This window comes from Mercenaria mercenaria, unplaced genomic scaffold (assembly GCF_021730395.1).
Source record: "Mercenaria mercenaria strain notata unplaced genomic scaffold, MADL_Memer_1 contig_1860, whole genome shotgun sequence".
Lineage (NCBI taxonomy): Eukaryota > Metazoa > Mollusca > Bivalvia > Venerida > Veneridae > Mercenaria > Mercenaria mercenaria.
In genome coordinates, this window is record NW_026459872.1 from 10,971 (window position 1) to 25,260 (window position 14,290).

A 14,290-nucleotide genomic window follows, 5' to 3' on the forward strand; every position below is an offset into this window, starting at 1 on the left:
TTCTCATTTACAATGGTGACTTGTTAGTAATGTTACTGTAAATAGCTACTGTCAAAGAATGACAGTAAATATAGGAACACTTAATAGGTTAACTGAACATCATTACATAGCTGAAATACTGTGGCAAAATTAAATTGTATTTAAACAACAACAACAAAAAAGGAAATTTTGCAAGTGAAAATACATACCAGAAATAAATTTAATGATAATCTACTATTTTATTACATAGAAAAATCCTTTGCAGATTAAATGTACCTCCTGATGTACCGCCTTGTGAAAGGAGCAAGTTGAAAGACACACTGTTGGAGATGGGGTCCATGAACCTTGTGTATACAGCTATATGAACAAGGGCTGGAACAAAGCACACAAGACTGGACTTTTAATTGTTAATGAATATTTTAAGTTGTATGTCACCAGTATAATAGGGTTATTATAAAAGTAGTTAGATCTTGGATGTGGTGTTTGGCTTGAAGTGCATTTTGCCAGACCTGGAACACACGAGGCCTGCAAGCGCAAAGTCTGACCGCTGTGGTAAAATCGCCAAAGGCCTAATACAACCTCCCAGATCAAGCTACTGTTATAATCGTACTTTAATTTTTTACCTCCGTGTACTAAAAATCATTTCACAAAAATACCCTAACGTTCCAGGTGAATTATTAAATTTGGTACGCCTTTAAAGGTGGATAATCATATTTTTTCATTGTCACAATTGTTGGAAAGTAAATATAAAATCTAAAAAAGAAGTAATTTTAAGGTAAATGATGCATTAATCCCCGAAAGAAACCCTTCTGAAAACGTTTTATCCTGTTACTTATGGGGTTTCCTAACTCGGTTGCGCAACCAAGATAGCTATTTTAAATTTCGCGGGAAAATTTTCTGCAACGTCAGGGCAACTTTTGCGATGCATTCTGGGTACCGTGTATTTCAAAACAAAATGCCAGGTCCACCTAGAGGTAGAAGCGAATCGGTAAGAAAAAGGTATCTTGCTGCCTATGGAAAGTCAAGAAGATCTCAGACTATCAACATTGGCACGCAAATATAGATGGAAAGAACTGCAGGAGGAATTGGGAGCCAGAAAACACGAGGATGTGGCGAAAGCGCTTATCGACAGGTATGATAGGGGTCGGCTCAAAATAGTAAATTTGTGATTCTTCACTTGTTTTCGGAGAGAACATGTCACAAGTACATTTACTTGTGGTAAATGTTCAGCCCTGATGTTAATATGTTCAGCCCTGATGTTAATATTATCTATATTGTGAAGTACTGTTTGATTTTTTATTTTCAAGAATCGTTTACGATTCGTACTCATTATTTTACGAACGAATGTGTCACTTTATGTACCAGACACTGTATGTACCAGCACTTTATGTGGCACAAGACCACAGTTATTTGCCCTTGGTTGACCACAATACGGAAGTGGTTACACGGAAACTGTTCCTCTGTTTGATGGTGAATATTGGTGAATTTTTGAGTGAAAGACCTGCAATAAATGGCATGATTTAATAGAGGAGATATGAAATAGTAGGTACATGTACAATTTGACAGAATGAAAATGTCAGAATATGCATAACATGACTTTTTGATAGGGCCTGTTTTGCCTGTTTGCGGCCATCTAGAGAGTATTCTTCATACGCATGTGATTTGGTTCAAAATGGTGGAAAAAGTGTCTGAATAGTGAAATATGTGTAATCATAATCTGTGCAAGAAAAATGAGTTCAAGGGCTTGAAAATTGGACAGATTAGGCCTGAAATTGGCATATTTTAATTGATTTTGAAGGAAAACAGGCAGATTTTCACACACTAGACTTGCATATTGGTTTCCTTTAATGCTTAATTGAGCATAAATCATCATATCTGAGGTTCTGAATTGTATATTTACTTATTCTGTTTGATTTCCTACACTTTTAGTACCTAAAAACCTGAAATGAGAGTGTTCGGACAATGTGAAGTTCGTCGCATAGACGGGGATTGGCCGCCTTTGTACATATATGTCTACAGCTTATTAGATTTGACCGAAGACAGTTGTTCGGTGTTGTGAATGGGTAAATAATTCCAATTTAGATGCTTTTAATCAAGATCAGATACTTTCTGTGATTTTGTAAAATTTAATAGACTTCGTTAAATTGCATCGGCAAGCGAAAAAAAGCCAGAAAATAGAATTGTAGTGGAATAACATTATTTCAGCCAGTTTTGCCATAATGACTACTTTCTAAATCATGTGTGGTAGTGAGATAACATTTATAATCAGTTACCATGAAATTGGACAGGAATTTGTTCATAATAGATGATGCAGGAAGCTGTATTCCCAGTGTGAATACTCAGTTAAGATTGTAGCTAATTTCACCTGAAAATAGTAAACATTGCTTCAGATCTAGCAGTCAGTAAAGCAGGAAACTGGACAGACTGCTTTGTGATTGATAGTTTTGTTATTCAGACTGTTTGTTATGACACATTTTACTTACATAAGACTTGAATTTGAGGTTTTATTTTACATTATGACAGTTTCAGTATGGGGAAAGGAGACTGTGATATAAATATTCATAGAAAAGTTGCTTTGAGGGGCACTTTTTAGCATTTCACACTTTCTTTGCAGTCAGATTGTTTTGAAATATAGTTTGCACATACATACAATCATGTAAACTGATTAAGTATTCATTCTAAGAAATTATGACTAGCTCGACTCATATTTTAGATGTTGTTCGGCCGAAGGCCTTCCAGTCACACAGAAGATCCTGGTTCGGTCACACAAAGGGTCACTTCCATTGATATTAGTCACAGGAAAAATTAGGAGCACCGGTTGTAGTTTCTCAGGTTGATATTTATTAAGGTTTTTGCTGAAATTAAGCCAGCTTGGAACATTCAGCAGGCAGTGATGTACATTAAAATCATTCTTTGTAGAGATAGGGGCTGTTTTGCCAGAATGCTCAGCTGTGATACACAGTGTAAGATTTTGTGCAGTGTAAATGGTCATGGTGTGCATGTTTCATTTACAGAGTGCACTGAATGCCTGTAAACTGTAAGATTTGAGTGAAATATTCATTCCAGAATGACTCATAAGCTTTTTAGTAAGCTCACATATTGGATTTTTCAGAGCTGTTTGGCTCATTTTACCTAGGGTAGCCATAAATGAATGATCACTGAAAAGTATATGACACATATATGTACAAAAGCTATTCATTCTCATATTTGCCACATACTGGGCTGCTTAAAAAGGGCAAATTTGACAGCTACAGGATTTTTCTTAGTTCACATTTTACTTTTTCGTGTGAGTAGACTCCGCATTTTGACGTGCTTTTTGTAATATGAATAGTTTTCCTTAAAATTGGAACAGTGATATTGTAATCAGACTTGAAGTGGCTCTTAATTTGGATAGATGTATATTAAGGAAACATGCTGTTGTTTATTTTGGGTGAAAATCTCATCAAACAAAAAAGTTACAGAATTTTGCGTTTTTTCATCTGAAAAGTACGCGATTTTTTTTTTTTTGCTCAGATTTGACCGATACCATGTGTAACATTGGAAGCTGTCAAATTTTAGTGCATAGTTCAACAAAGGTGTAACTTTCAGATTTAATTTGCTATACATCTGAGATTATACTGGTAAAATATTTTTTAGTTTGGAGAGAAAAATAGGTCTAAATAGGCACAAGACCACAGTTATTTGCCCTTGGTTGACCACAATACGGAAGTGGTTACGCGGAAAATAGTTCCTCTGTTTGATGGTGAATATTGGTGAATTTTTGAGTGAAAGACCTGCAATAAATGGCATGATTTAATAGAGGAGATATGAAATAGTAGGTACATGTACAATTTGACAGAATGAAAATGTCAGAATATGCATAACATGACTTTTTGATAGGGCCTGTTTTGCCTGTTTGCGGCCATCTAGAGAGTATTCTTCATACGCATGTGATTTGGTTCAAAATGGTGGAAAAAAGAGCCGGTCAACCCAATGTTTACTGTGGCTGGAATTTTTCTCTTGGATAGTTCTTTTGAGTTCAGGTATTTTTATAGGGGTTGGAATGCATGCAAAATTGCTATAGTGTCCAGTGCCTATATAGAACATATAGTAAAAATAACTGTGGTCTTGGGCCTGATATGTACCACTTTGGTCACCATATGTACCACATTTATGATACATAGTGGATGATCATTTTTGTATTGATTTGATGAAAAATGTTACATTTTATTTTACTTGAAATGTTTTTTACTAAATTTAAAAGTTAATTTTCATAAATAATAAGGTAAATGGTATTAAAATTTAACTCTTTCCCATAAAAATGTGAACAACATTCTATGTTTTCACAGGTAATTACCACATATTCACAGTGCTACACAATGAGATACAATTACTATATAATATATAGGTGGTACACTAAGTGTCAAAGTGGTACATAAAGTGTCTGGTACATAAAGTGACTGGTACATAAGGTGTCGCACCATTACGAACACTGTCGGTCTAGAAATAGAGATATATTTACCCAAACACCCCAAAAGCTTGGTTTGTGGGCTGTTTGTAAATTTAATTTTAAAAAAAAATCATTTATGATATTGCATATTGTGAATACTAGTACTTTGGTTTGAGTTTCTCAAATGAACCCACTTTAACAATAGACAAGCCTTTTGTCGCTGAGTGCGTGCTTTTTATTTTGTACTGACATGTGCAGCCACCGCAGTTTGACCTGTCACAATAATAAAACAAACTGTGTATGTCGGATAAGTTTGACTATTTGAACATATACATTGGTTTACAGGCAACAAGATATAATTATTACAGATGTTTGGCATCTTTATTTATCAATCATGCCTTTTTTAGATTGGCTTTCCCTTCCCAGATATTCAAACTGAAAAGAGTGTTTATCTACTGCTTCAGTTGAAATGGTTAAAAATATATTACATATATTCTAGCATGTCAATGTTGTTTACAGTTGTATGAACGGTTATTATTTCTTTCATAGGTACAGAGAGTTAACAACAGTCAAGAGGAAAAAGCTGACGATTCCAGAAAGAATAGCTGACTCATCTGCATCTGATTCCAATCATGGGTAATCTATTATTCTCAGAAAAATGTGCATGTTCAAACTTTATAATGCCTGCGAGTAATGACCACGACATTCAAAAGTTATCACGCTGTCCCAAAACATGCAATTATTTGGATTAAATGCCTACAGCCAACCTAGAAATATCTTTTCCCCCCTCCATTGACACATGAAAACAAAAGCAGTGTAGGTGGTGATTTTTAGGATTCAGTTCTTATACATTTCCACTAAACTGACATGCACAATATAAATATTTGATATACAATAAATCTGTGCTGAAGTTACATATTTATAAAAAAAATCAGCAGCAGACATACATTTTGCTTATAATCCATTTGGTTTGAAATTAACAAAACTGAAGTGATTAGTTTCTTTAGAATTAGAACATGCATCTTAAAAAGATAGTATTGCTTTCATATTTGTAAAAAAAGGTTTCTGGTAGGGGTATTTTTGTCGTTCGGTAGGGGGAAACTAACAGTACTTTTGTGCATTAAAATTGTTAAAGATGAACACTCAATACCAGTATGATCATTGAATTAATTTCAGCTAGAGCATTAGTTAGGTCTAATTTATTTTTGCAAAGTTGTGAAGAAAGGTTGAAGCTTATGAGTCACTTTTCAAGTCTGCATACTGGAAAAGCCAGTACTAGTGTCCTTGAGAAGTTACGCCAGTGGGATTTGAACATGCAACCTCCTTATTGAGTGACCAACACTAACCTCTACACTACTGCTACATTACATTGCATGCTTGAGGTTATTTAAAAATGAAACTGTGTGTTTTCTTCATTTTCAGTGAAGTAGTTATGTCTGGTGTAGAACTGCTACCTACCACATCTGATTCAGAAATAAGGTATGTTGTATTCAAGGAAAAAGATTTTCAATACTTGATTGTAGGCTTCTGAAAATGTGTGCTTGGAGTTCACATGGATGTGTTGGGCACTTCTTGGCTGTGCACCCAGCCTCCTGGTCAATTTATTTTCTGAATATTCCAAAAATTTATATCTATTACTCTGTTCTCTGTCTCAATATTTGAAGCATATACCATACAGTAGAAGTAGCAGCGATGTCAGATAGCAGTTATGCTTTTGAACAGCGACATCGGCAGGGTTTTAAGATGTTGTTTTTTAGAATAACCACATTTATCTCACACATATATGAATTATCTAGGGTACTTTTAGCCTAAACAAGGCAATCCACTTATAAAGGATTTAATTTGATTATTGAGTAAAATGAGATTATGGCGCACTGGTGTTTTATTCATAATATTCTGTTCCATAGGAGAAAAAAGTAAGCCTAATGGCATCTTTATAATAGCATAAAATCCAGATTAAAAGATCCATTGAAATAACCTTCATTTTGCTATTTTACATAATGAAAGAAAGCTTTCAAAGAACGATACACATTTGAATTGCACTTCTAACATGATCTGTGATTATAGTGTGTTTTTCTTTTCTTTCAGTTTGCAAGGGCCTTCTAAAAAAAGAGCAAAAGGACCTGTGTCCACATCAACACCAATTTCTGCACAACCTCGTGTAAGTGACAGTGAGTTGTCAGCGGCATCTTCGGTGGAAGCTGAGAGAAAAAGGTTAACAAATAGTTTGAAATTTAGTTTTGTTAGCTTGCTTAATCAAAAAAACAAAGAGAACTAATCAGGATGTTGTAAGCATTAGGCATTGGTTAAGGTTTTGTGTGCAATTTGGTACACGTCTCTGTAATCATTGTATGTTTTGTATTGAAAAATTAAATAATGCCTCCTAGTTGTCAGTCATACATAAAGTTATAAGTGGTTTATAGTCTATAAATAGTCCATCATTCAGATGCTTGAAGTAATCAAGTTCACTGTCTAATTAAGTATCTGAATCTCTTTAAAAGAAGCCAGTCTATTAATTTCTATGAAAACTGAACATTTATCATTATAAGATAAAATGTCTTCTGCTTTTTACTATAAATGGGTATATTTTTGCTTGAAATACAGTTGATGAAATCAAATATCTTGTATAATCCTGGCATACATATTGAAATTAATATGGTCTATTTGTAACATGCAAATTTCCTTGAACAATTTCTGAATCAGATGTTACAGAAGTAATAGTTTTTCATTCATGCTAATGCTTGACTTTATGCATTTGTATTGATAATCTCTTTCGTCATGTTGCTCTTATCTTTGGTTATTCACTCAGCAGAATATACTTTATTACAATAATATTTTAATTGAAATCTTTTTCTTTGTAGTAGAAAAACTAGTGTTGATCAGAGAAAAGAAAATCCAGGGAACAAAGTACAAAACCGTTCCTTCTCAATAAGGTATATTTATTTGTTTCAAAGAAGAATGGTTTATTGTTTTTATAAAGTCTGTCTGAAGAGTGCTTTCCTGCTTGTCCACACACAATTTGTTATTTAAATTTGAGGGCCAACCATTTGATATTTGGGGGGCGGGGTCTGGAAAATTCTGAAGGGATTTGCTATGGCTTCTGCATATGGAAAAAGATATGGCTCCAAATCACTAAAAAAAATTATGCTCCTGGTCAGATTGTTATAAAGAAACAGTCCATTCATTACTCTAACAGTGATTTTCTTTGTTTGTGTTCTGAAGTGAATAAATATGTCAGATCTTGGACTAAAGGTGTCGTAGCTCAACTGTTGGATATTGATGTTATTTTTTCACTTTTTCTGATTGTCACCCCTTTACCCGAATTGATAATTTCTAACCAGGATGTAATAAAGTTAACCTGTGTTAGTTACATGTTCTCTAGAGGGTAACTAGGTTCACTTGCACTTTACATGTTACGGCTAGCGCTAGTAGGTCGCCAGATCACCATAGGGTATAAAACTCAGATCAGGCTAATAAAATTTCCAAGATAGTAGAACTTAATTTATGCTGCAGTTTTGACCAGTTATCTCACTGAAGAACGGGAATGTAGACCAATCCATTTCCGGATGATAACTCAAGAACGCTTGGGCCTAAGATCATTAAAGTTGATAGGGAGGTTGGTCATCACTAGCAGATGACCCCTATTGATTTTGAGGTCTGTATGTCAAAGGTCAAGGTCACAGTGACCCTGAATAGTAAAACGGTTTCCGGATGATAACTCAAGAACGCTTGGGCCTAGGATCATGAAAGTTGATACGGAGCTTGTTCATGACCAGCAGATGACCCCTACTGATTTTGAGGTCAATATGTTAAAGGTCAAGGTCACAGTGACCCTGAATAGTAAAACAGTTTCTGGATGATAACTCAAGAACGCTTGGGCCTAGGATCATGAAAGTTGACAGAGAGGTTGGTCATGACCAGCAGATGACCCCTATCGATTTTGAGGTCAATATTTTAAAGGTCAAGGTCACAGTGACCCTGAACAGTTAAACAGTTTCCGGATGATAACTCAAGAATGCATAGGCCTAGGGTCACAGAAGTTGATAGGGAGGTTGATCATGACCAGCAGATGACCCCTATTGATTTTGAGGTCAGTATGTCAAAGGTCAAGGTCACATTGACCAGGAACAGTAAAATGGTTTCCGGGCAGTAACTCAAGAACGCTTGGGCCTAGTTTCAGAAAAATTGATAGGTAGGTTGGTCATGACCAGCAGATGACCCCTATTGATTTTGAGGTCATTAGGTCAGAGGTCAAGGTCACATTGGCCAGGAACAGTTAAAGCAGTTTCTGATCTTCTTGTCTAAAACCACAGAGCCTAGGGCTTTGAAATTTAGTATGAAATATCATCCAGTGGTCCTCTACCAAGATGATTCAAATTATTGCCCTGGGATCTAATATGGCCCCGCCCCAGGGGTCACATGGTTTATATAGACTTATATAGGGAAAAGCTTTTAAAATCTTCTTGTCAATAACCTACATTTAAATTTTGACCATATGTATGGTTTTGAGTGGCAAGATGAACCTTGACATGAGTTGACCTTGACCTTGACTTAGTGACCTACTTTCACATTTCTCAAGCTACAGCCTTCAAATTTGGACCACATGCATAGTTTTGTGTACCGAAAAAAAGTTTGACCTTGAAATTGACCTAGTGACCTACTTTCACATTTTTGAAGGTACAGGCTTCAAATTTGGACCACATGCATAGTTTTGTGTACCGAAATGAACTTTGATCTTGAGATTGACCAAGTGACCTACTTTCACATTTATGATTGTACATACTTCAGATTTGGACTGCATGCATATTTTTGTGTTCTGAATTGAAATTTGACATTGATTTTTACCTACTACCTACTTTCACATTTCTCAAGCTACATCCTCCAAAATTTGAAGCACTTGCATATTTCTTTCCTCCGAAATGAACTTTGACTTTGATATTGATCTAGTGACCTACTTTAACATTTCTCAAGCCACAGCTTTCAAATTTGGACCACATACACATTATATTGTACCGAAATGAAATTTGACCTTGATTTTGACCTTGAGCTAGTCTTGAAATTTGAAACATTCAAAAATGGCTCAGTGGATGGCACCAATATCACTTTCTAATCTCTTGTTATGCATACATGCCATAATTTTTCAGGACCTTTCCGGGATTCTGAGTTAAAATTTCCGGGATTTTTACCCTTTGTCCGGGACATACACCGTGACATTAGTATTCGTCTGTTTCATGCATAAATATCATAAAATTACATGCAGTTTCCGGAGATAAACATTGTTCCCTCGCTTAGGAATAATTTGCTGCAAATGTCGTCTAGCTTTCTAAGGGAGGTGTTGTGTTCGTGTATATTATTGTTTTGTATAATGGTCACAATCTTACCACTGTAAAGGGCCTTGAGCAGTGGACAATACAGGAAAAAGGATCTAAGGTTCGATATCTGAATCTACCGCCATGGCTTACCTCAGCTAACTACACTACGCATGCGCGCCGGAAGAAACAGGTCACTAAAAAATCAAAGGGCGGAAAATACCGAAAAGGTCAACTAAATTGCGAATGCAACACTCCCCCCAACCTTATCTTGTTAGGCGGGTGACCACCCCAAATTTTGAATTTGTGACCTCCCACTCAAATTTTAGAATTGGGACCCCATGGACATTAAAAAAGAATGGTGTGATTTTCATCCCACCCACCAATATACAAGTATCAACTAAAACTATGTACATAAAATACACACCTAATAACCTTTTGACATTTTGACTCAGTCAGAGTTTCTCACTGCCTCATTTCGCTGACTTTTCTGACTACTGGTGTGTATACAGATTATAGAGTCAATAATGTCCTTGACACACGAAGTATGTGCTATTCTCCCACTTCACGTTTTTATTTCCTTTTTATGGTTGTCTTTCCACACTAGATTTACACGAAATACGTGCATTTCCACCACATTTTATTTTATCCTTGGATTTTTACATTACACATATTATTAGGGTTACATATCCACACTACACGAAATACGTATTTTTCCACATATCTTACGTCATGTATTACACGAAGTACGTGCAATACATGTAACGCCGACCTCTCTGTCTCAAGATTACACTCCCAAGGATGGCCACTACCACCAGTAAAGTTGCTGGGCATTCTGTGCTGTAATCTTTAGCAACTCATCCCTGGTACATCCTCTCACCCGAGCCACCTCCTGTGCTGTTAAACCAATAAATGATGGTGATGACCATTCCTGCTGATTGTCGTACTTGAAATATGGCGCATCACTTTCCAGAAGGAGACGGGAAGAATCTATCCGCTGTAAAGTTGAGCGGCTATCCGCCTTGAAATCAGCCCTCTGCACCATCAGGCTATAACCAAAATGTGTGTTAGGGAAGTACCCCAACCACAAATCAACATCTTCCATGGTGCCATTGAAACAATGCAGGTGGATCTTCTGCTCTGGTCGAAGGGCTGCCTTACAACGGTAGAACAACTCGAAGTACGAGCTGCTACTGTCCTGCCCCCGTCCTGGCCGGCAATGGAGCACAAGCACCAGATGAGAACGGCTTTCCAGAAGTCCTAAAACTTCGTCAAACACAGTGCGCTGGAGAGGTAGGTCCTTCTTGGTGCCATCTATACCTATCTCTCCCAAACCCACCACATCACACTCGTCCAACTTTTCCTTAAGCCGCCTCACCACATCATCCTCGTGTACCTTCGATGGGTGTATGCCAATCACTGACACCACCCTCTCCTTCCTCAATTTCGCAACTTGCTGCCTGGTAGGATAGGTTTCCGGATCACACCAGACAGCAACCGCTCCATCGACTTCGACCTGTTGGCTTGACCTACAAGGTTTCACCATCTGCAAGGCCTTCTGGTAACTCCACGGTGTAACCTGAATCTTCTGGCAGAGCCTGTCCAGATGGAAGTGAGAGTCTACACACTCCAAGCTCAGTGCTTCCTTCCGTGTTCGCACCCTATGGCCATCATCCTCACCTCCAGCCACCTCCTCTTCTCCCACCTCATCTACTACCTCCATATCACTTAACTGGAGCTCAGGACTAGGTGCAGGTCGCCAGGATCTTCTGGGAGATATTGAAACTGAAGAATCACTCAGGCTGTGTACCTCCTGGTCTAGTGATGAGGTCTCCTCTGCCACGTCGATCACACCCTCCGGAAGAGCAACAACAGAAGTACTGCTGGTACTGCTTCCCACCACTGCAGAAGTACTGCAGGACTCTCTCTCCAGCTGATCTACTAGGAACACCTCTCTTCCACCCTCAACATCTCGCTCCACCCAAAGATTCCTCACAGGACTAGCCCCTGTAGAAGATGGTTTGGGGCACTCTAGTTCTAACTCCTCACTCCCCTCGGGTCTTGGACACCTGGCTTCCAGCTCTTCACGCTTCTCTGGTAAACCAAAGCGACGCATGAATTCATAATGTCCCCTCTCGCCTAACAAGATGACCACTTGCAACTTAGACTTACACCATGGCACAGGACACTTCTTGAATTTCGGAGCCTTTGTTGATGTGGGCTTATCCTGGCTACAAGAAGTACTTGTAGCCTCTCTTAGCACTTGCTGTTGCTTCTGTTCGGCCACCACACCCTTACTACAAGAAGCCTGTTTTGGAGTTCGCTCCTGCCTCCGCTCTTCCTGTGGACGACCACAAAGAGTACTTGTGGCCTCCACTACCGAAACACTCGGCCCAACCTCATATGAAGTTTTCCTGCGGGAGTCTTCTAGCTTGCTTCTCATATCCTTTGCCTTTGGGCACTCTCGTGTCTGATGTCCCCGCTCCTGGCACAAGTTGCAAAGGCTAACATTGCAGCAATCCTTTTCATAATGCCCCCACTCCCCGCACTTCCAGCAACCCGATCCATACTTGATCTTCCTCTCCTCCCACTTGATTGGAGACCATTTCCGGGGTCGCTTCGGCTCCACTACTCTCCACCGCTCCCTAGAAGAACTAGGAGACCTCCCCTTGACTCCAGATCCCAAACTGGTAGGGCGACTACGGGAAGTACCCGAAGCCCCCTCAGCAGCTCTTCTGCTTGATGCCCGAGGTCTTGGCCGTCCAGAATGAGTGCGCGCCCAGCTGGGGATCACTCCTACATGGCGTTCAATCCAGCCTTCGGACGCCCATCCAAATCCTCCCTGGTAACAGAAACCAGAAACGTCAGACAACCACTGACCATCTACCATATCCACCGCCAGGGCCACTTGTGCTAACAAGACCTGTCGCTGACGATACTCTGTCTGCTGGTTGAGCATCAGGTCTTCTATTAGCTTTTCCGGCTCCCATAGCCTCCCCTCCTTCGTCGCTCTCTCAATATCTTGCAAAACCTCTCTAGGCATGACTTATAGATTTTTGACTAGAATAGTTGTTTGACTAGAATATTTAGCTGTTTCTTCAACACTCTGAACTCTGAAGAAGATAAAAGAACATGGTCAGCCACATAAGTAATGTGACACCAGTCTGGATGGACACTCCAGGCTCCCACGCAGTGCTACTCCGTCGACGTCGCTTTTCTATTTGGCCACTCCTACTAGTGCGACACCGCCACGAAGTCTCACCACGTAAGTAACGTGATGTCTCCATCCCAACATAGTGTTACGATTTGACATCCGACCGGGCGCCCCCCTTGCATTGTGTGCATTTATACTTGGCAATTTCCAGGGCCTCAGTTGGGGAAATGTTCACGCACGCACCATGATACCATTCATCGCAATAATCGCACGCGATCATAAAACGCCCGTTCCAGGGTTGACGGCATGAACAGTATAGTTCTCCTGGATCTGCGGACCCCGTCCCCTGCGGGTTGATTTTCCATTCAAGGATCCACTTTGGAAGTTGCCGATCTCTACAGGGCTTAAGCCTGTCGTGGTTAGTAACAAAGACTGTGTTTCTCATCTTTACCCGGTAGATGTAAGCAGATACCTTCTTCTCAATTACACCTGGCCCTTTCCATGGCGACGACAGCTTCTTACACTTGCCTTTAAGTGTTGCTGTATCCAGTACATATACTGCATCTCCTTCCTCATAAGTTCTAGTCAAAATCCGTAAGTCATAATTCCTCTTCATTCGTTTAAGTGAAGTTTTAAGTCGAGTTCTCGCAACCTCATGAGCTTCCTCAATTTCCATTTGAAGCTTCTCGACATAGTCCTCTGGAGATTTACTCGGTTTCCCTCTTGCAACTGGGAACATAAGTGTTGCTGGCGTATTAACCTCTCGTCCTAGCATTAATTTATTCGCTGTGAACCCAGTACTCCGGTTCACTGATGCTCTGAGTGCACCTGCTATTTGGGGTAGATGAAGATCCCAGTTTGCCTGTTTTCCTTCAATGTAACATCTGACAGCATCCATTAACGTGCGATTATATCGCTGAACTTGACCATTTGATGACGGGCGATACGGCGTTGTTCGGGTTTTATGAATCTCCAGGGTGTGACACAATGCACTGAAGAGCTTCCCTTCAAAGTTCCGTCCTTGATCAGAATGTATTTGGAGTGGGCAACCGAACCTTGAAAAGAATGTGTTGACCGCCGCTCGAACTGTAACCTCTGCAGACTGGGATGGCAAAGGTACACACTCGACCCACTTTGTGAATTGATCGACCATCATCTATATATGTTCGTTCCCTCTGGACGTCTTAGGCAGTGGTCCCATAAAATCAATGTGAACTCTCTCCATTGGAGCACCTGCTTGGAATTCTGTGAGAGGGCATCTTCCATAGTGGTCTGCCTTTTTGTTCCGGTTGCATGATTCACATGATCGCACAAAGTTCTTTACATCTACTGACAAAGTATGCCAGTAGAACTTTTCTTTGACCCGTGCCTTGGTCCTGTTTATGCCTTGATGGGCTGCTGACGGAATGTCATGAGTCA

The 14,290-nt window shown here is 39.3% G+C and overlaps 1 protein-coding gene across 1 annotated transcript; it reads left to right on the top strand.

Moving 5' to 3' along the window:
- The first annotated feature begins 814 nt into the window (after positions 1-814).
- Positions 815-7,445, top strand: LOC128551951 (uncharacterized). The gene is made up of 5 exons (XM_053532917.1): positions 815-1,111; positions 4,958-5,044; positions 5,831-5,887; positions 6,497-6,622; positions 7,270-7,445. The coding sequence occupies exons 1-5, from the start codon at positions 993-995 to the stop codon at positions 7,436-7,438; spliced, it is 558 nt and encodes a 185-aa protein (XP_053388892.1). The 5' UTR covers positions 815-992; the 3' UTR covers positions 7,439-7,445.
- Positions 7,446-14,290: the final 6,845 nt, after the last annotated feature.